General features: G+C 40.6%; 1 protein-coding gene across 2 annotated transcripts in view; it reads right to left on the bottom strand.

Moving 5' to 3' along the window:
- Window positions 1–21,231, bottom strand: part of EMC1 (ER membrane protein complex subunit 1) — a 621,514-nt gene that overhangs the window by 23,507 nt on the left and 576,776 nt on the right. For both annotated transcript variants that reach the window (XM_069240148.1, XM_069240147.1), the window contains 2 exons: window positions 19,369–19,453; window positions 2,653–2,782 (listed from right to left, as the gene is read on the bottom strand). In XM_069240148.1, the coding sequence (XP_069096249.1) occupies window positions 2,653–2,782; window positions 19,369–19,453 (215 nt within the window). The remainder of the gene's footprint in view (window positions 1–2,652; window positions 2,783–19,368; window positions 19,454–21,231) is intronic.

Raw genomic sequence — 21,231 nt, forward strand, 5'->3', positions numbered from 1 at the left:
AACTGCTCTCCCCAGCTATCCCTATGAGAGCTCTGGTTATCTAGAACCGCCTACTCTATCACTAAGGGTTGCCTGGACCCAGCACAGGGTGTCTCGCCTATAGGTGTACACCATATTCTGAGCCAGTCTCCTACAAATAGCCATAAAGACAATCAACAGTGCATTTAGAAATTACTGTTGTGGCTATCACCACTATGCCCCGCAAATATACACTCTCAATTAGTGTATTAATTCCACTAAAATCTTTCTTTTACACAGGTCTGTAATCACACTTTCTCAACATATTAAATTTTGATAAGTTACATCCTGTTCATTCTTATACTACTAACCTATGCATATATTAAATCCCTCCTATGTGTATCAACAAATTAAGATCCACAAATTAGGCTCATTGGGTATTATTTCACAAGACTAAATTAGTAAATTGCAAACTTTAATTAAACTAGAATTTAAAACCTATTCCAGACACATTATCTTATTGTAAATTTACGTTTGGGCATTACTCAACTTTATTTACTAGATATTTAAACTTTTGTGGATTTTGATTCCCAAGTACATTTTTGGTAATTTTAGTTGATTAAATTACCTTGTTTCTTCCTACTTCTGTTATCAAGCTTGTTAGCTACACTTATATTTGCTATAATTGTAAATGCTATGCGTCACCTTTCTGCTATTTTATGTGTCTCGAGCGTTTCCTTATGATTGGAGACGTGTTTGACTAGTCAACATAAGGCACACGATTAGCCTTTCAATCAACACAGGCTTTTTCTTTCCGTTTTGAACACTTTCATGCAATGGCTTTTGTAAATATAATAGATGTACTGAACATCAGATTTATTTTTTATACTTTTCTTCCCTCTGTAAAAGCACTTAGGTGTTGATTTTTGCTAGCAATTTAATTCTATTTACCTACATGTATTCAGTCAAATATCATTTTTCAAACAAATACCTTTCCATCTTTAGAACATTGAGAAGGACCTAGTATTCAGCACTCCGAGCAAAACAGCAGCACCTAAGGGAAAGATATTCCTCTACATTGTTTGACCAAACTGAAAGACAGGCCTACAGCTAATGGATAGATTGCAGTGCTTACAGAAAATGAGAAAGGTAAAAAAAAACAAAATGTGGATGCTTTGCAGATCACATCATCTAAAATATGTTTCTGTGCAGCCAATTATGCGGTCTTTTACCCAATTGCATTAATGCCAGCAGAGGAGGAAGTGTCCCAACACTGTACCACTCCAGGTTCTAGGGAACAACCCAACACATACCAAAACCCTTTGGAAACCCGTTTGATTAGCTTAAGAGTGCCATACCCAATGAAGGGACTGTTCCAGCAATGGGGTCACAGTTACAGTAGAAACCGGAGCATTTGGGCTTTAAGTTACAAAAAATTTAAATTGTCATAAGGGGGCATTTTCTGAGTCTCGAAAGCCTCAAATGAAACTAAGTTATCCAATATAGGGTAGATGGTGGCCCAAGAGCTACCGTGGAAGTGGGAGGGGGTGAAGAAGGGGGGCTGAGAAAGCTGCATTGAACCAGAGACTGTAGATGGTAAACACAGATTGGGTTCCTTAGACCTTAGTAAGCCAGATGTCTCAAGTCCTAGGGTTCAGGAAAAAGAACGACACTGAAGCATGGTTAGGGAATTCAAAGTTGCTACATTTCTTAAAGAGGAGTCTAAGTCTATACTGGGTCCTCATTTCCTAGTTGTACTTGCTCTTATCACCCCCCTGTGTCCTGTGGCCACAGGCGGTCTTTTGGAGTACTCTATGAGAAGGCCAAGCAGTTCATTACAAACTAGTACACCGTGGTCAGGGAAAAGAAAAAAAAACATTCAACCTGCATAAGTATTTTCTAAATTGTTTGTTGCATTTTATTTTTAACCAGGCTGTCTTGTCGCATGCCTCGAAATCTGCCAAAGCTTTATGACTTTGGCCTGAGGCCTGGGGATAGAAAGTCTAAACAAAGCACATTTACACAATGATATTGGAAAGAGCTTTGCCCGTTAAGACACAATAAATGAATTTAAGATGAATCTAAAATATAAATGCTCATCTGCTGTTCTCTAGTCACAGGTTAAGTAGCTTGTAGGGGTTTTTGTCAGATGAGGGAGGAGAGTCTACTCCAGATAACAGAAGGTTCTCATTGATAACTGAGCGTGCCCATTCCAGAAAGAGAGGGGATGGACACAAGGCATGCGATGGGAGAAAGAAGGGACTGAGAACATACATGGTGGGGATTTTTTTTGGGGGGGGAGGGGTGAGGGGGAGAGGCGGGGAATCCCATTACAAGGTACAGGATGCATCAGGAGGATGTATAGGTATATCAAAAGGAGATACGTGGGTAGGACAACAGGCTCAGCAAGGCTAACATACGCCTAACTTCGTTTAGTAGTTGCTGAAAGTGTTGCACACTTTTTATTGCAGTTACACTTGACCCTTTCCCAACAACGGTGTTACCTATATCCCAACAATTCCGCAGTCTGTTAGAATCCAGGCAATAAAATATAGCTCCAGTTTACCCTCCAAAATGGCAGTCAGAGCTCGGTAAATATAGATTTCCTACCCCCCCCAAAAAAATCAAGTTGAAAGACTGCAGATTGAAAGAAGCTGATGAATGATCCACCCTCAGCTCAAGCTTTGTACTCACTAGACAGGTGGATTCGAGACCAGAGGGAGCTGTGTAAATTCCCAGCATGCGGGACACAGTCTGGTTGTAGTTGATGAAGCGCTCAGCATGGATCTGCAGGTCTGGAGAGTAAGGTATCAGATTCTCTTCCCTATGGAAGAAAATAAACATAGGTTAAAAGGAAACTATAAAAAGTAGTGATGTCCTACAATAGGATGCTTAATCCAGGAGCAACAATATTAGCATCAAGGGTGTGAATTCCTATAGCCTGACACCCAGAAAATATTGTTTGGGATCAAGGACAAGTTTTCGTGATTATTTTGTCCTTGAGACAAGTAGGCCTAAAACTAGGCATCCCAAACCCTTTGGCTGAAAGTTTACAGTACCACATTATAGAGCAGGGAAGGGATTTGTCTGCAGGTGAGCTAATATTAGTGTCCATATGTTTATGCTGTTCAAGCTTGTATAAATGGTTCATTAATACAAAGTCTTTATTAATAGGGTGAGCACTCTAAATACATGTAAGCTCAGACTGCACTACTGACATTGGTTCCAGTAAAAACAAATGTGTACACATATTTGCAAAGTTTAACAATAGTAGGCTACATGTAATGTTGCCAAAATGCCCTCTGATTAGATGCAAATATTTGTGGAAGCTTGAAAGCAAGAGTGATGTTTTTTTGCTTTCAAAATAAAATGTTCACAAAAAACGCAACTAGGAAAAAACGTTTTGTTAAATTGCTGACATGTTAGGTACTATTTCTTTGAAACATCATTCAGTAAAATGTTTTGATGCATGCTAGTATTTCCCAAAAATATTCATGATGAAAAAAATCATTGAAACTAGTTTCAACAAGATTATGCAAACATGAAAGTAAACAAGCATTGGCAAAGCCCATAGGCATGACATTGGTGGGCAGTATTTTTGTTTTGTCAATGCTTGTTTTATTTTGACATGACTTTTGTAAAACTTTATTGTTGTGTGAGCTTCCAGGCCTTCACCATTGTAACAAACATCATCAAAAATCAAACTTGTGTTGGTCTAAAAAAACACACAATGCCACAGTAGTTACTCCCCTGAACAAAACTACTTTGTGTGCCAATATGCTCTTTGTGAAAGAGCAGAGAGCTATCACTCACAGTGAAGGCAGCAAATTGATTGAGAAAGATACAATTTTAATAAAAACAAAAAGTATTGGTTAACACCAGACCTAATTAGTGGACCAATTGGTAAAGAAAGTCACAATAGTGCACCCATGGTATATGCCTTTGCATTAGTGCAGATTTACATATTTCATTATTTCACAAGAATTTACAGAAGCAGACCATGTAATCCTACTTGTAGATAATATTTCTGAACTATATTTTAGCACGATCATTAAGCATTTGATTTACTCATGCAAAAATATTTTGAGTGTTTACAAGTTCACTTTCCCTCCAACCACATTTTTCCCAACACTGAAAGAAGTTTAACTGCTGCCCCAATCAGGAATATCCAACCTTTTCCAGTATAGGAGAGAACAGCTGGTGAAAATTCATAGAACATGCAAGTCAGTGTGTTTGCAGAGACTACAGTATTAGCCGTGGCATAATCAGAGAGACTATTATCAGAGCTCTTCTATAATGAGATTGCTACCATAATTTGTCACTGCTCTACGTGGCACCAAAGCAGCAAGTAGACTTTTTTTTTACAGAACAAGTAGATTTATGAAGGGACATGTTCTACGGACAAGTATATATTTTATTAAATTCTTCACCCCTGAGCATGCAGCCATTTCAAACAGTTCAATCATCACAAAACTTCATTCATTGACAGAAGGACAAGAAATTCAGTTTACCTATGTTGCCATACATCAAAAAGGAATTAATACAGAATGACCTCTTGAAACTGCAGCCCAGGATTTGTGACCAGGAAAATAAAGCTCATTACTGTAATTACCACTTAAAGCTCAATGACAGCCTAATGTCAGACCTTTGCTCAGTAATTATGAATTTTCAGGAATACGCCACCAAAATAGCTCAGTTGTAGGATCAATGCTCAAATACTTGCTTGCATGTAGGTAGCCCAACTATGGCCCAGTGGCAGGAAAGAAACTCAATAATGGTCAACCATTCGTGTGACTGCAATTTTGAATCGACAACCATTGATTAACAATGGCCTAACAGCAGACCCATACCTTGAAGAAGGACACACCAGCAACATTAGGGTTAAAAAAAGGTAGACCAATGGTAAAGCCCTCTCATTTTAATATAGTAACAATGTGACTGATGGTAATAGCTAGTTCATAAAATAAGCAGAGGATCATTTATTAGTAACTGTTGCCTAGGGTCCCCTTTTTGAGTGGTTCCCTCCAGTGTTCCTTTTTTGGGATTAACCTGCCGGGAACCTTGAACTCTATCAATAGGACACAGCTGTCCAGTGCTCAATATATGGGGTCAGACCCCTTAAATATGTTGAAATTGGCTTAGAATATGATTGCCACATTCAACTAATAAACATATAAAAGAGAACATATAAAATATGTTTTATTATAAACAAACTATAAATAGAAAATTTCGAAGTAAAACCAGAAGAATGACAAAGCCTTTTCATTGTAATATGGAAACAATTGGACTGATGGTGGTAGGTATTTCATAAGAAAGGCTGATCAAAGTGACCCCTTTTAAGGTGTTCACCCCCCAGTATTCCAGATTTTGAAATTAACCTGTTGATAACCCTGAAATCTACCACTAGGACAGTGCTATCCAATGCCCAATATATGTACTCTGACCCCTAAAATATTTCAAAATTGGCTTAATACCGGATTAGCACAATCAACATAGTAAAGGGTTCAGAAATAAACCCATGGTATGAAAGGTTAAACAACACTTCTGTATTGAGGCTCTTACTATGCAAACCACTAACTACAGTGCCAGTCAAAACATGGCTTCATGCCTACCCCATGTAGCCTGACAGCAGTTGCTTAAAACCCTGCTGAACAGACTGTGAAAATCCTCCATAAAACAGATAGAAAACCTTGATTTAAATATTATATAAATCACCCCTAAACACACCTTGCTGCTCACAAGGTAGGGTGCGTAGTATTTAAGAGTGGGACATTGTGTGACATTAGAAATATCATGCCCCTACCCCCAGTGACTAGGCCAAAACATCATGGTCACTGGTCATGCGGAACTTGCACAAAGGAAACCTCTAAGTGTTGATTATACACTATAATCTAAAACTTTTGACATGCACCAGCTACAAACACCATTCAAAGGCAATTTTATACTTAATGAAATTCAAATCTTAACGGTAAAGTCAGATTTTTCTTACATATTTATATAATTATAATAATATAACTTTAAAAAAATTACTTTTAACCAGACTGAAGCTGTTGGATGCTACTTTGCACTGGCTCTCTAGCACCTGTCAGCCTGCACATGGCCTGAATTAGATGTGAAAGAGGCGTGAAAACTGCTCCCATACAAGAAACAATGGCCTAGGATTGGGACGGTGCTTTCTTCCCCTGGCAGGAAGATCAGTTGGTTGGGCTCAAGAACTTAACTACAAAGCAGCCTGCTCAATATAAAATCATGCCAATAGCAATGGACTATTTGCTGGATTAATAAACCTTAATAGACTCCATACAGCACACTAATGGTCCATCCATGGGATTAGAAAATAGTACTGGCCCATACACAAAGATACAGTAATGGCCCATCCTCTGGGTCAGGACACAGTAATGGCCTATCTGCCAAATTAGGACACATTAATCAATTGTCCACAGGATCACACACATGATAATGACCATTTATTAATCAAGGGAGAGTGATAGCCCATCAACAGGATCAAGGCACAGTAATGGCCGACTTACTAAAAAGATATCAGATCCGTGGACATTTGGCTATACCACTACTTTCCTTTAGGATAGTGGCTCTGCAAAAAGATGAGTCACAGTGCCTGTAATCCTAGTACTCCTTTATGGGAATCCTGAAATCATCAACCCCAACCAGTCAGATCCACATGCCAGATCCTGGGGCACGTTTACAAAGAAAATACATTTCACATTTCTCTAAAAAGCCATTTTTCTTCTTTGAAATAAAAAAAATAATAGTCTATAAAAACAAGCTATATTGATCAATTCCATGTATTTAATTTAACATTAGACCCTTATTAAAAGGAATCTACGCGACAGGGAAAAAATACCTATTCCACAAACTTATTTTTTTTTGTAAAGGAAATTAGTGGTATACATACTTCATAGTTGCCATGTACGCTGCAGCCAATTAAGGCCAAAAATGTGACACTGCAGCTTTAAGGCTCAAAAGACCTCCGATGTCATCAAATTCTCCCAGTGACAGATGCTCCAGAGACGGGTGAATTGCTTAAGATTTCGTTGAAAATTCCCAGAAAGCAGAAATAGAATTAAAGGTAAACAACCATTCTTTCTCCTTTAATGGATCTCCACTGATAATCATAAGCAATGCATATATTAGCAAGGTGGAAGGGGAAAAGAAATCTAGACAAAGAGGTTTCTAAAGGAGGTCTACATACTTGGGAATCTGCTCTAGAGTCTATCAAGACAGTAGTTTACCAGTTAAACTCTTATGTTTTCTGTCACAAAATAAGATAAAAAAAGACTATCCAAAGACACAGAGACTGCTCTCAAGTGGGCAGTTCAGTGCTTAAAAGACCATAGTTGACAAAGAACTGTAAATTTCCCTTGTATCTTTTGTTTTGTCAAAATAAAATGTAAGTACTCTCCTCGCATTTAACGTACGGAGACATCTCTCCACACACACATACAGGATTCTGCAAAGGTGGCAGAGATACAGAATGACTGCAGTTTAAATCACTTAGGGAGAAAACTTGGATGAGCCTGCTTATCCATTCTGTTATGAATCACTGTGTAAAGTCAATGGGACTCAAATGCCTGGATCTCGCTTATCCTGTGTGCTAATACACTTGCTACAACAAAAACAGCTTTCCATGAAAGATGCTGTAGGATAGCTTTTTGAATTGGCTCAAACGGTGGATCTATGAGCCTTAAGAGATTAAAGTTCTTATCCTGCGGAGGGAAGTCTCCTTATCGGAGAAAAACTTAATTCCAGCACAAAAGTCCTTAACAACTGGGATTTTGAAAAAAGAGGTTTGTAAAGGACATTTCCTACAGGCAGTAAAATCTTCCAAATGGAACTGAATGAAAGAATTTGAAGCCCAACTTAGCCAAATAAAGAAGATGCAGTAATAGTGATTTTTCTTGACAGGTAGTGGGATTGAAGTTTGTTTTTGCCTACACCAAAAAAAAAAACGTTTCTATTTTAAGGTGCACAAAGCTCTTTTGGATGGTCATTTGCCTTCTTTTAGAATGTCCATACACTCATGCGGAAGACTTAGGTGTACCTTTAAGGAAAGAGCCAGGTTGTCAAATTCAAAGATGATAATTTGGAAATGAGGAATCTGGCTCCAATACCTCTGAAGGAGATTCACCCTGAATGGTAACCGTCTGATTGAAGGTTCCAACAGGTGAAGGAGTTCTGTGATCCACAAGTGTTGGGACAACTTTGGTGCTTTCAGAATACCCTTGGCCCCTCAGCATGTTAGTTTGATAATCACTGTTGGTGTCATGGGATTAGGTGAAAATGAATAGAGAAACTTATTGGGCTTCTAGAGCCATGGGGCACACCCCTTCGTCCCTAGTTCAGAGAACCTGGAGGCAAAGTGGTTGCATTGTTGGTTGTTAACAAAGAGATCTAATTGAGGAAACCTCCAGTTGCAGAAGCTGATTTGGAGGTCACAATAGTTTAGAATCGGCATGTGGTCTTCCTGAAATGTCCTACTCAAGACATCTGTGAGTTTTCTGAATACCTGGAAGATGAAATGCAGTGATGTGGCTTCTTAAGTTTGTAGATGGATTGAGTATCCTGGTGCAGAGCTCTAGATCTCCCTTACCCTTGCTTGGTGCACGTTTGTTGAACTGTACTTCTTAACACGTAGGGAAGTCTATCTTGAAATCTGAAAGGAAAGCGTTTAGGGTCGGCGTACAGCAGATTATACAATACAATACATTTCCTTTGAGGACCATGTTCCCAAAATCTGCCACTGATCCATATGAGCACCTCAACCAGCCATAGAGGTGTTGATCACAATCACCAGGATGTTTTGATGAAAATTCATTGTCATTCTATTTGTCTGAAAACTTGCACCACTGATCTAGATGTTGTAGTGACTTTAGTGTGAAGCTGGGCATTTGGTACCAGAAAAATGGAGGGAGCCATTCAGCTCAGAGTGAGAATATATAAAATTTGCTTCAGCGTTGGACAATTCATTTTCTAATGACGGCAACACTTCAGATGGACAGAAAGTGTAAAGGACACAATTTTTGTTTTCTCTGGGTATCTAATACCGCTCCCTCAGAGTATAGGAATGTACGGGGTAGATGGTGAATTGCCTTGATTGACCTGAAACCCCAGCTGATAAGATAGTGATAACTGTGTGTGAAAATGCGCTTAGTGTAGATATGTACAAAGATGTTCTGCCTCCTGAAGTGAGCAGCAACTATGCCATGCATTTAAAAAAAAAAAAAGTTCTTGGTGAAGGCGTGTAGCCGAACAGAAGAATCTTGGATTAGTGATACTGATTTGTTACCACATCTCAGGATTTTTCGCTGTTTTTTTGCAGTCCTTTTTGGATAGAATACATTCCTACTCTTTTTTTGTGGAGGAGGAACTCTCTCCATTACCTTTTTTTGTTGAATGATGTCAACCTCCTGTTTTAGTTTTTTGGAACAACCTTTTTTTTTTCTTGAGGTATTGCCAGTGGAGGAACTTTAATCCAAAAATGCTATTTGGTTTTGAGCGTGCTTTGGCAATAGCAGTTTTCATTGTTGTTGCTGAAATTGCACATACTTTTTTGCCTACAGAGTCCAACCATTGACGCTTCATGCCTGGAGGCACAGTACACAAAGGACCAGTGGCATGACTCCCTTTTAGCAGAAACAATCTAAATAAGGAGGGGAATCCATTCTGAAGAATTCAGGGATCCTACTCTGGAGGCATATGCTTTTTTATGATCTCAGTTGTAGAACTTTAACAGACACCGGTGTAAGAAAAAGCTCCATTGCTGGTTCTAAGAGGTCTGGGATAAATGGTCTTGAAGTAGAGTTCTTGAAGAGGTTCACTGAAGAAGGATCTCAATCACTGAGGTGGAAGTTGTAGTAGCTGAAAGATGTTCATTTTATTTACACCTACTGCCAGAACCTCTTGGAACGAGTTAATCTAATCAATTGGCAAGTCTCTGGCAGGAGGGAGAGTGACTCAAAGCTCAAGTATACCATCTAGTCCTTCATCTAGATGAAGAACATGATGATGGAGAATATGACCTGAATGTACATTTGAAACAACTTCATGACGATCATTTGGAGTAGAGATACCTTCTTGAGTGCCTGGAATGGCATGAGCAATGACATGACCTTGCTCATGACCTGCAAGGAGATTGTGAACAAGGTCAAGCGTTCTGGAACCCCATGGTGGCATCATGGGTGTTGACAACTGTAGTTTTGAAGATAGCTGAGCCCTTGTAGAAATCCTAGGAGACAGAATAGTCAAACATTTAGGTCTAGTAAGTCAAGACTTCACAGGCATAGTACGGGGAGTTTGAGGAGTATATGGAGATATTGGTGTTGGAGGATTCAGTACTTCCAGTACTGGTGCTGCTGGCATGGTAGATACGTAAGCTTCAGAACATTTGAAATCAAATGTTGTGCGTGGCCTCGGAGATGTTCTCTTCTGCAGTCATTCCACAGAACAAATTCTGAAAGAAGCTGGAGACTGTGTATCCCTCTAAGTTGGATGGTGATTTGACAACAAATGCCTACTTCTAGGGCGAACCGTTCCTCTATGGCAAAGCAGTAGTCACAGAACCTTGCTTCAAGATCATCGATCTTAAAGTAGACTACAAATTATGCTGTGTCATGACAACTTTTCTTGAATCTCCCCTCGAAGAGTCTTAAGAAATGAAAATCGAGCACAGTTCAAGGGTTCTCCTTCTCGCTCCTATGCTCTTCCTGTTTGCCCAGAGAGAGATTCCTGCAGTCTTTCGCTGTTCTTCCTGAAGCTCATGAAAGCGAATCGTCTCTCTGCCCCTCAGGGTGCACCTGGACAAAGGTCCTGCAGTGTTTGCACTGGTCAGTAACGTGCAAACCAAGTATGCAAAGAATGCACTGATCAAGAAAATTTGTTTCTGCCTCGTTTCTACCAAATCAAGGCCACTTCATAAAAAGATGGCATTTTCTGACGAAATTAAAATATTTTCTGTGAGAAAAAGACAGAAGGGTACTATTAGTCCAACTGACATCGAGCAACAGAGGTTTAAAGAAGGTTTGGAAATATTTCCAAGAGATAAAAGCAAAACATTCCAAGCTCACTGCTCCAGGAGTCTGAAAAGAGAGATGTAGCAACTGCAACAGAGAGCGTGTTGGAATACTGTACGGGTGTGATCCCTTAAAGAAGCAATGTCACTTTTTCAGCCATGAATGACTGCGGGGTATGCATGTGTCTAGATTATGCTACGTTTTCTCCCTTTGTTTCTTTTGAAATATATAGCCTGCTTTGATTGGCTGCTACATTATTTTAAGTCATTCATATACAAATATACAGCTTTCCTATACAAATGCAAATGTGAAATTTACTGTGCTTTGGGATCCCGCATGTGGATGGCGGTATTCTGTGCTTCTGATGGTTAACGGAGATGCTCTCAAGGAGAGTCTATTATCTTTTCCACCTCCATCTTGTGAGCACAGTTTCTCTGTGCCCTAAACAGTGCTTTTTTCCCCTACGCATGACCGTTTAAATTTACCTCTTAGTTTCGGTAAATTGTGTACTTTGAAACTGCTGTTTTGTTCTACCTGTGACTGTTTAAATTTGCCTTTTGGCTTCTGCAAATTGCTTACTTTCCAACTGCTGTTCTGTTCTACCCAAGACTGTTTAAATTTACCTCTTTGCTTCTGCAAATTCTGTACTTTTAAACTGCTGTTTTGTTCTACCCTTGCCTGTATACCTTTTCCTCCCAGTTTTTCCCCTATAATGTACTAGCCTGTAAACCCCACCCCGTTTCAAGGCTAAAGAAAGCAAAATACATCTCAGTGGCTAACAAGGGTGTCCTTAGGAGACTGTTTACTGTGGTTTAGGCTGTCTTTTGAACGCAAATGTAACACCTGTTTATGGCTTGTAAAAGTGATTAGTTGAAGTGCGCAAAAAGCAGTATTGCACTGGTTGCAGAGTTGGCCCTTACATGAAGTGTAGAATCAGGAAGCTACAAAGTGTGGATTGAGCCTGTCTGTGTCCAAGGAGATTCTGAACTGAAGAATACCTCCCTGCCCCCCTGATCCAGCAGCATGTGCTTAAGCTCTCTTGTCCTTTATATAAGTTTTTACTGGTTGTTGCATCTTGTGCTCTGATTGGCTGCTGGGGCTAGGGTTTCTGATTGGTGGCTAGGGTTTGAGTTCTGACTGGCTATTTGGGCTAGGCTTCTGACTGGACTGATTGCATAGGGTTTCGGATTGGGTATTAGGGCTAGGGCTATGACCAGTTAATAGGGCCAGGCTTCCCATTGGCTCTTGGGTTTAGGTCTATGGTTCTGATGGGTTAGTGTTCCCATTGGCCAATAGGGCAATTTTATCCTAGGTTTCGGGGTGTCTTCGCGCGGACGTCAAGGCTAAGGGTGGAAAGGGCAAGGGCAGTTGCTTGTCACGGCCAGGTCGGGCCTAGAGCCAGAGATGCTGCCCACTTTTTCCTGTACCAGCAACCCTCTTAAGCTTTCCACAAACATCATAACAATATCAGCAAAGGCATTCTACTCACATACCACAAACATACTTCATACTGATTTCTGTCTCTCAACAACCACTACAAAACCCCATTAACCACACCTATACACCTTTCTACCAAAACTACACCACGATCCTGTGATCAAATCTAACACTCCTAACTCTTGTCCATCCACTCTTACACACACCATACACTTCTTCAAAACACATCACCACCCCTGTGCTATACATATTCCACTCACCAGTAAAACTTTACATACAAATACTTCTATTAAAAAAAAAGAAAAAGCACACCACAAGACCTCCTCTCAGTACTACACTGAAACAAAACAAACACACATGGGCACATGAAGATCTCACACCCATACTGTCATAATACTTTCCGTCACAAATTACAAAACTATAATCCCAGGCCTAGTCACACTGAACCAACATCAAATCGTACACAAACCCACACATCGCTGGACACATCCTAGATGTCATTCTTGCAAATCCAGAACTAGTTGCCTTTGAAAGGTTTACTCCATTCAGATGGTCAGAGCACCATTTGGTAGCTTTTCAACATAAAACACCCCAAGTCAACACACCCAAGACCACCTTACGGGCATCCACCTATCAATCATGGAACAAACTCAACTATGAATACTTAGAAACACAACTAACAGCCAACACAGATCTAGACACAACAGATTTTGTTAAAAAAAAACTATGAGTGGGTACAGGGAGCTTTTAATATCCTGATACCACTAAGAACACCAAACCAGGACAACAGAAAACTAGCACCTTGGACAAATACAGAACAAGAAAAGATAAAACAACAAATCCTAAGACTGCAACAAATGTGGCTCAAAGCAAACAGCAACCAAGATAAGCTTCACCTACACAAGCTTAACAGAATATACAAACAATAATAACAAATACAAAAAAGATAATATTCAGAAAGAATTCAAAATGCTAAATGTGCAATTAAAGAATTTTACAAAATTCTCACCAAATTTCAGAAAACTAAATGCAAAGAAGGAACTCATCCTATTACTGAAGAATTCACAGACAAACTGGCAAATCATTACACAACCATAGCAGAAATGTTGGACTGCAATTTAAAACAAAGGAAAACCACCAGCAACAGCACATTTCCCAAAATCCCCTCCATGAGTAAGCCAACCCAGCCTCTGCATTACTTCAAACAAGTATCACAAAGTGAATTTATGGATCTGGTCAAAGCAAGCAGGCCTTCTGGCTGCCCTTATGGCCATTATCCACCACACATTTTCAAGAACATTCTTATATCTACCTCTGCTGCCACACCAGTAAGAAGAATCATCAATTTGTTAACAACAGGAATCTTTCCAGAGGACCTAAAATAAGCATACGTACGCCCATTATTAACCCCTACGGTGCCCTGGACGAGGTGATCTCGTCCAGGGCACCGGTTCCCAGGTACTTTGGACGAGATCACCTCGTCCTGCACCCGGGAACTGGGGGGAGCGCTAGCGCTCCCCCATGTGCTAGCCACCCCCCCCCCCAAAGCAGGGATGGAAGGGGAAGCCCTTCCCCTTCCACCCCCAACCCCCCCGTGCGTCAGCGCGCATCGCGCAATGACAATCACAGAGGGCCTCCTCCCATCGCGCTGGAAGCATTTCTCTTTCAAGCACGTGGGGGAGGCCCAGAGAGGCTTCAAAGGGAAGGAAAGGAATTTCCTTCCCTTTGAAGGCTCTCTGAGCGTTTCAAAAGCCGGATTGCTTGCAATCCGGCTTTTGAAACGCCCACTAGACACCAGGGATTTTCTTTCTTTTTTTATGAAACTGACATAAGGGAGCGACCCCTTGGGCAAGGGTCGCTCCCCCCGGGGGTGGGGGCGGTGGGGGGGGGGGGGTGGGTTCATTTTTTTTGGAAGGCCTTCAGGCAGAAACCTCTAGGCACCAGGGATCATTTTTTTTTTCTTATTGTTTTTTTTTTTTTTTTTGGAGGTGGGGCGTGACCCCTTAGGCAAGGGTCGCTCCCCTGAGGGGAAAATTTATTTTAGGCCATTTCTGCCCCCCTGGGGGGCAGATCAGCCTATTTTGATTAGGCCGATCTGCCCCCAAGGGGGGCAGAAACCACTAGGCACCGGGGATTTTTGTTTTACAGATGGGGAGCGACCCCTTGGACAAGGGTCGCTCCCCTGGAGGGGAAAATTGTATTTAGGCCATTTCTGCCCCCTTTGGGGGCAGATTGGCCGATTTTTGCTACACCAATCTGGCGATTTTTTTTTGCGCCAATGTCATGCAGGGGGAGCGACCCTGTAGGCAAGGGGGGGCAGAAACCTCTAGGTGCCAGGGCAAAGTTTTTAATTTTTTTTTTTTTTTAGAGATGGGGAGCGACCCATTAGGCAAGGGTCGCTCCCCTGGAGGGCAAATTGTATTTAGACCATTTCTGCCCCCCCTTGGGGGCAGATTGGCCGATTTGAAACCACTAGGCACCGGGGATTTTTTTTTTTTGCGCCAATGTCATGCAAGGGGAGCAACCCCGTAGGCAAGGGTCGCTCCCGGGGAGGGGTTAGGGGGGTGGGGGGCAAATTTATTTTAGGCCATTTCTGCCCACACGGGGCCGGCTGAGCTAGAGGCCAAAATCCACAGGTAGGCACTTTGCAAAAAACACCTCTGTTTTCTGTGAAAAAATGTGATGTGTCCACGTTGTGTTTTGGGCCATTTCCTTTTGTGGGCGCTAGGCCTACCCACACAAGTAAGGTACCATTTTTATCGGGAGACTTGGGGGAAGGCTGGGTGGGAGGAAATTTGTGGCTCCTCTCAGATTCCAGAACTTTCTGTCACCGAAATTAGAGGAAAAAGTGTTTTTTGGGCCACATTTTGATGTTTGCAACGGATTCTGGGTAACAGAACCTGGTCAGAGCACCACAAGTCACCCCATCTTGGATTCCCCTGGATTTCTAGTTTTCACAAATGCGCTGGTTTACTAGGTTTCCCCAGGTGCCGGCTGAGCTAGAGGCCAAAATCCACAGGTAGGCACTGTTTTCTATGAAAAAATGTGATGTGTCCACGTTGTGTTTTGGGCCATTTCCTTTCGTGTGCGCTAGGCCTACCCACACAAGTGAGGTACCATTTTTATCGGGAGACTTGGGGGAACACTGGGTGGAAGGAAATTTGTGGCTCCTCTCAGATTCCACAACTTTCTGTCACCGAAATGAATGGGAACCGTGTTTTTTTTAGCCACATTTTGAGGTTTGCACAGGATTCTGGGTAACAGAACCTGATCAGAGCCCCACAAGTCACCCCATCTTGGATTCCCCTAGGTCTCTAGTTTTAAAAAATGCACAGGTTTGGTAGGATTCCCTAGGTGCCGGCTGATCTAGAGGCCAAAATCTACAGGTAGGCACTTTGCAAAAAAAAACTCTGTTTTCTTAAAAAAAAATGTGATGTGTCCACGTTGTGTTTTGGGGCATTTCCTGTCGCGGGCGCTAGGCCTACCCACACAAGTGAGGTATCATTTTAATCGGGAGACTTGGGGGAACATAGAATAGCAAAACAAGTGTTATTGCCCCTTGTCTTTTCCTACATTTTATCCTTCCAAATATAAGAGAGTGCGTAAAAAAGACGTCTATTTGAGAAATGACCTGTAATTCACATGCTAATATGGTCACCCCGGAATTCAGAGATGTGCAAATAACCACTGCTCCTCAACACCTTATCTTGTGCCCATTTTGGAAATACAAAGGTTTTCTTGATAGCTATTTTTCACTCTTTATAGTTCAGCAAATGAATTGCTGTATACCCAGTGTAGAATGAAAACGCACTGCAGGGTGCAGCTCATTTATTGGCTCTGGGTACCTAGGGTTCTTGATGAACCTACAAGCCCTCTATATCCCGCAACCAGAACAGTCCAGCATACGTAACGGTATATTGATTTCACAAATCTGAAAGTAAAACGTAGAGAAAAATTGCTGTTTTTTTCACTTCAATTTCAATATTTTTCTTTTTCAGTTGTTATTTTATGTAGGAAACCTTGTAGGATTCTACACAAATGACCCCTTGCTGAATTCAGAATTTTTGGCTACTTTTCAGAAATGTTTAGGTTTCTGGGATCCAGCATTGGTTTCACGCCCATTTATGTCACTGACTGGAAGGAGGCTGAAAGCACCAAAAAAGAAATCGAAAAAATTGGGTATGCCCCAGTTAAATGCCAAATTTGTGTTCAAAAATTGGGTTTTCTGATTCAAGTCTGCCTGTTCCTGAAAGCTGGGAAGCTGGTGATTTTAGCACTGCAAACACTTTGTTGATGCCATTTCAGGGAAAAAACCACAAGCCTTCTTCTGCGGACACTTTTTCCCATTTTGTTTTAAAAAAACGAAATTTTCACTGTATTTTGGCAAATTTCTTGGCCTCCTTCAGGGGAACCCACAAAGTCTGGGTACCTCTAGAATCCTGAGGATGTTGGAAAAAAAGGACGCAAATTTGGCTTGGCTAGCTTATGTGGACAAAACATTATGAGGGCCTAAGCGCGAACTGCCCCAAATAGCCAAAAAAAGGCCTGGCACAGGAGGGGGAAAAGGACTGGCAGCGAAGGGGTTAAAGAAAACAAACCTGGACCCGCATGACACCAACAACTACAGACCAATTACAAATGGACATTTGCTGGGCAAACTGATCAAAAGAGCAGCATTTGCCCAAAAGTCACAATTCATTGAAGATAACTCCAGACTTTAAAATTACCAAACTGAGTTCTGCCCAGGAAAAGGCATAAAATTTGTCCTCATTGCCAGCTGGGATGACGTTAAAAACACAGTAGACCACAATGGAGTTACTGCACTACTTCTCTTGGACCACTTAGATGCATATCACACAGTTGACCATGACACCCTAATACAAAGACTCTTCAATGCCGTCTCAGAAGGGATTCCTCTCGCCTGGATTACATCCTACCTTTAAAACAGATCTAATGTCATCCATGCTCCCACTTTATAATCAAACTGTACTTACCAAAAGCAGGGGTCCCTCATGGCTCTATCATTTCACCCATGCTTTTCAACATCTACATGAAGTAATCACCGGCAATGATCAATTAATTTCAGCTCACATGCTAGAACTATGAAGATGACATACAAATACACATTCAACTGGAAAGCCCCAAAGACATTGGAAACTCAAAACTCTTCAGCTGCAGCAGAGGCGTTGATCAGTGGATGACCTGGAGCGATCTCAAATTGAATACTTCCAAAATGAGAATTCTATGTGGCGATAAGAAAAAATATGACCCACTCTGAGCCTGACAAGCTGGGACCACCTCCTAAGGTATCGAAGGACATAAGAAACCTTGCAATTACCATGGACTCCAAGTAAACAATGAATGCCCAAGGGGACAAATTAAAAAGATTCAACCTTCATCACTATGAAAACTCTGCCACACATCTTTTCCCACCTGGGATTTCCACAAAAGGTCCAGCCTACTATCCTTCTTGAAGGGTCTAAATTGGATTATGCCAATGGCCTCTGCCATGGATCATCTCCATCAACTACGAAAAGATAACAATGGATTCAGAACTTTGCTGTCAGACTACTACTATTACATGTAAAGCCACAAGCCCACATCTTCGCTGCCTTGAGGGCCCTACACTGGTTACTGGTTAGCCAAATTTAAGATCCATGGATAACTATCTAACTCAAGAGTTGGATCTTTCCTACATAACCACCATACTTAGACAGTAATCTACAGCATATCCCTGTGTACATAAACTTTCATAATTGTACGTATATATCTAGATATGCATATTTCTTTCTACAAATGTGTATAATAACTATGGTTTTTAAAATATATAGATACTTTTTAGGCCTGCTCAACAAATGTATATATTCATTACGATTGAAAATATATATAGTATTCTATACCCAACACATTCATAGGTCGTTCGTAGTTTTTTGTTTTGTTTTTCATAAGTTTTTTGATTAGAGGCTTTTGGCTATGTTTTATGTATCACAATATGTAAATATTATCATACCAATTAATCTACAAGCACTTCACTACTGAAATATTGAGGAAACAATAATTTCATTTTTTTTTTTTAAACAGTTATAAAAAAAATACACAATTAAATTAACTACAAATACTGCAACACTTGAAAGCGTAGATTTCAATAGATTATCTGAATTCCCTTTCTATGTAATAATGTATCTATATATATTTATTACTTTACTCCTACTGTACAAAAGAAAAAAAACCACTCTCACCAAGGCACTATTTTGTCTCACCCTAGACCTCTCTCAATCGAACCCCTTATCTCCAACTCTCTGGCTCACCTCAAAACGCATTCTACTATGATCTACAAAATAACCCTTCCTAGATATTTCACTCCTGTATCCCTCCTGGCTCACCCCAAACCTCAATTTAGTACTATAATCTCTCCCTACCGACTTCTCCCTGATGTATCTGTCCTTTGAACTCATCCCAAACCTCATTTTACTATGATATCCCTAATCCCTTGCTACACTTTTTTCCTCTATTTCTCCTTTATTCATCCAAAACCTGATCTTACTACTATGCTCTCCCAACTAACGCTTACTGGATTCTTCCCTCTTCTTTACCTCCATTAGTCTATTTAATCCGACTAACAGACTCACTTTTTCACTGCGCAAACTAACTCATATTTCCCTATACTAATCCACCACTAATACTTTGGGTTCCAGAGTAGCGTGTTACTCGCTGAAAAGGGCTTCAACGCCATGTCAGGGGTAGGGAGCACTATATAAATACAATATAGTAAAACACCAATTCTGCCTTGCTTTGACTGTAGAAGGTACTAAACCTTGAACAACAATGGAAAGAAATCACAAACAACTGACTCACCCTTACGGCACAGCAGGCTCAAATAACCCCGTAAAATAGAATCTAGTCTGTCTTTCTTTCGATTCACAAAGACAAATACATTCACCATTACCTTGTGTACTCAGTAGGAATTTCAGGCCGTCTAGGATCAAGCAGAGCCTTGGGTAGAGAAAGGATTGCTCCTGAAGGAAGCCCAACTATAAAGAAAAAAAAAAGCATCAGAGGAGGAGGCTAGATCATAGATACAGATGGTTAATTATAGTTTATTTCTCTGTGTGGAACAAAATAATGCCCAAATCTCCATGACGAAATTTAGAAGGGCATCTAGTGAATGTGAACACATTTTAATAATACAAACTAAGGAACAGCAACTTGGAAACATACTGTCTTAGAAAGAGTCAATCCTCATATTCAAAAAAACGATTCAGAGTCGGAAAAATTAGGTGAAACAGCACCTGTAAGGCACAAAGAGGAATTAGGAGAATAATTTGATAAATTAACACTTGGAGGGCTGCCTCTATTATATCAGATGATCATAAGTCTCTGGGCATGGGATAATGCTAATTAAAAATAAATCATCATATTAGTACACAGAACAAATGCATTCCTTTGTACTACAGACACCCTGATTTAACAATTAGGGGTTAAGCCAACATTTTTTCAAACAAAAGGAGGAAGTGTATTTCTACTTCCAAATAAGTAGGGAGGTAATGAGATATTGGAACTGCCATCTTTTTATTTAACAGAGAAATGGCAGAGGAGCAAAATTCACATGTAGAATCGGAGAGAAAGATCAAATGTGATGTTAATATTTAGTCCTTGGGAAGATGAACTATTATGGTGAATATAGACAGGTGCCTAAGATTAACCTACAATGGAGTTTTTCTCCCAATAACTGGTGCTAATCAGAGTATCAGACTGCCTGATGCACGGATGAGGAGAAGACTAGAGTGTATGGAGTTTTAATTCCATCAAAGTTTGTCCATTAGAAGATAGTCATCAGAGAGAAGCCACATAATTCAACATATCTTATGAAGTCTGTCAGTATATCACTGCATTATCTTTCACTTGTAGGAAAGTGGATTATTATGTGGTGTGGTTGTGAGGCCTCACAATGTAAAAAAGTCAATCTTTATCAGGTCCAGCTAGGTTTCTTTAAGAAAACACTCAGCTCTGTCCTGGGTGGCACAAAACAGTCCGGCTTCATGAAAGAAATAAGTGTGAAGCATGTAGAAGTACCAAAACAACAGATAAGGAAGAAACATGACACAAAAATTCATCAACAATTCATAAAACAAATAGTGTATTTTTAGCTTCAAGTGGACACTAAAACCGCAAATATATACTGACGGAAACCAGAGATAGGATTTTTGAAAAGTAAGTAAAATAATTTAACTTTAATCTTTTAGATTAAATAAATTGTTGCAGGCAGTAAGTTGCATACGGGCTAAAATACCTTTTCAAATCCTCCTGGAATAGCCACAATAGGCTATGGCCAGTCACAGAGACGACTCAGATCAAGGTGACAGTTTACCTATTGTGGTCAGCAGTCTTAGGGTCCTCAGTGCACTTTTTTGCTTCAACATGTACATCTAGGAAGTGGTCCTGATGCTGTGGATGGAGGATGCAGAGATACAAAAGCTGCTGAAGGGATACTAAAGAGATGTGGTGGAATTTTTAAGGGCTACTCTAGGACTGACAAACTTCAGGAGTTGTCTCTCGCCTCAGAACTTGATGCCCAGATTACTGCAGGGGAGTCCAGTGCAGGCCCAGTTGCCACTGGTCAGCAGGTTCAGTGGTTGCTTACAGGTTAGCTAGTCTTTTTCTTTAGGGGGCTAGAGTACACTTCAGCTTTGGCTATGGGTTTCACTGGCTTGGGGACTACTCTGGAAGATCCGGAATAGGTCACCCAGCAGGCACTTTGTCAACCTGCAGCAGACCGGGATCCCTGGCAGCTGGACTCTTGAATGGTGCA

This window comes from Pleurodeles waltl, chromosome 6 (assembly GCF_031143425.1).
Source record: "Pleurodeles waltl isolate 20211129_DDA chromosome 6, aPleWal1.hap1.20221129, whole genome shotgun sequence".
Lineage (NCBI taxonomy): Eukaryota > Metazoa > Chordata > Amphibia > Caudata > Salamandridae > Pleurodeles > Pleurodeles waltl.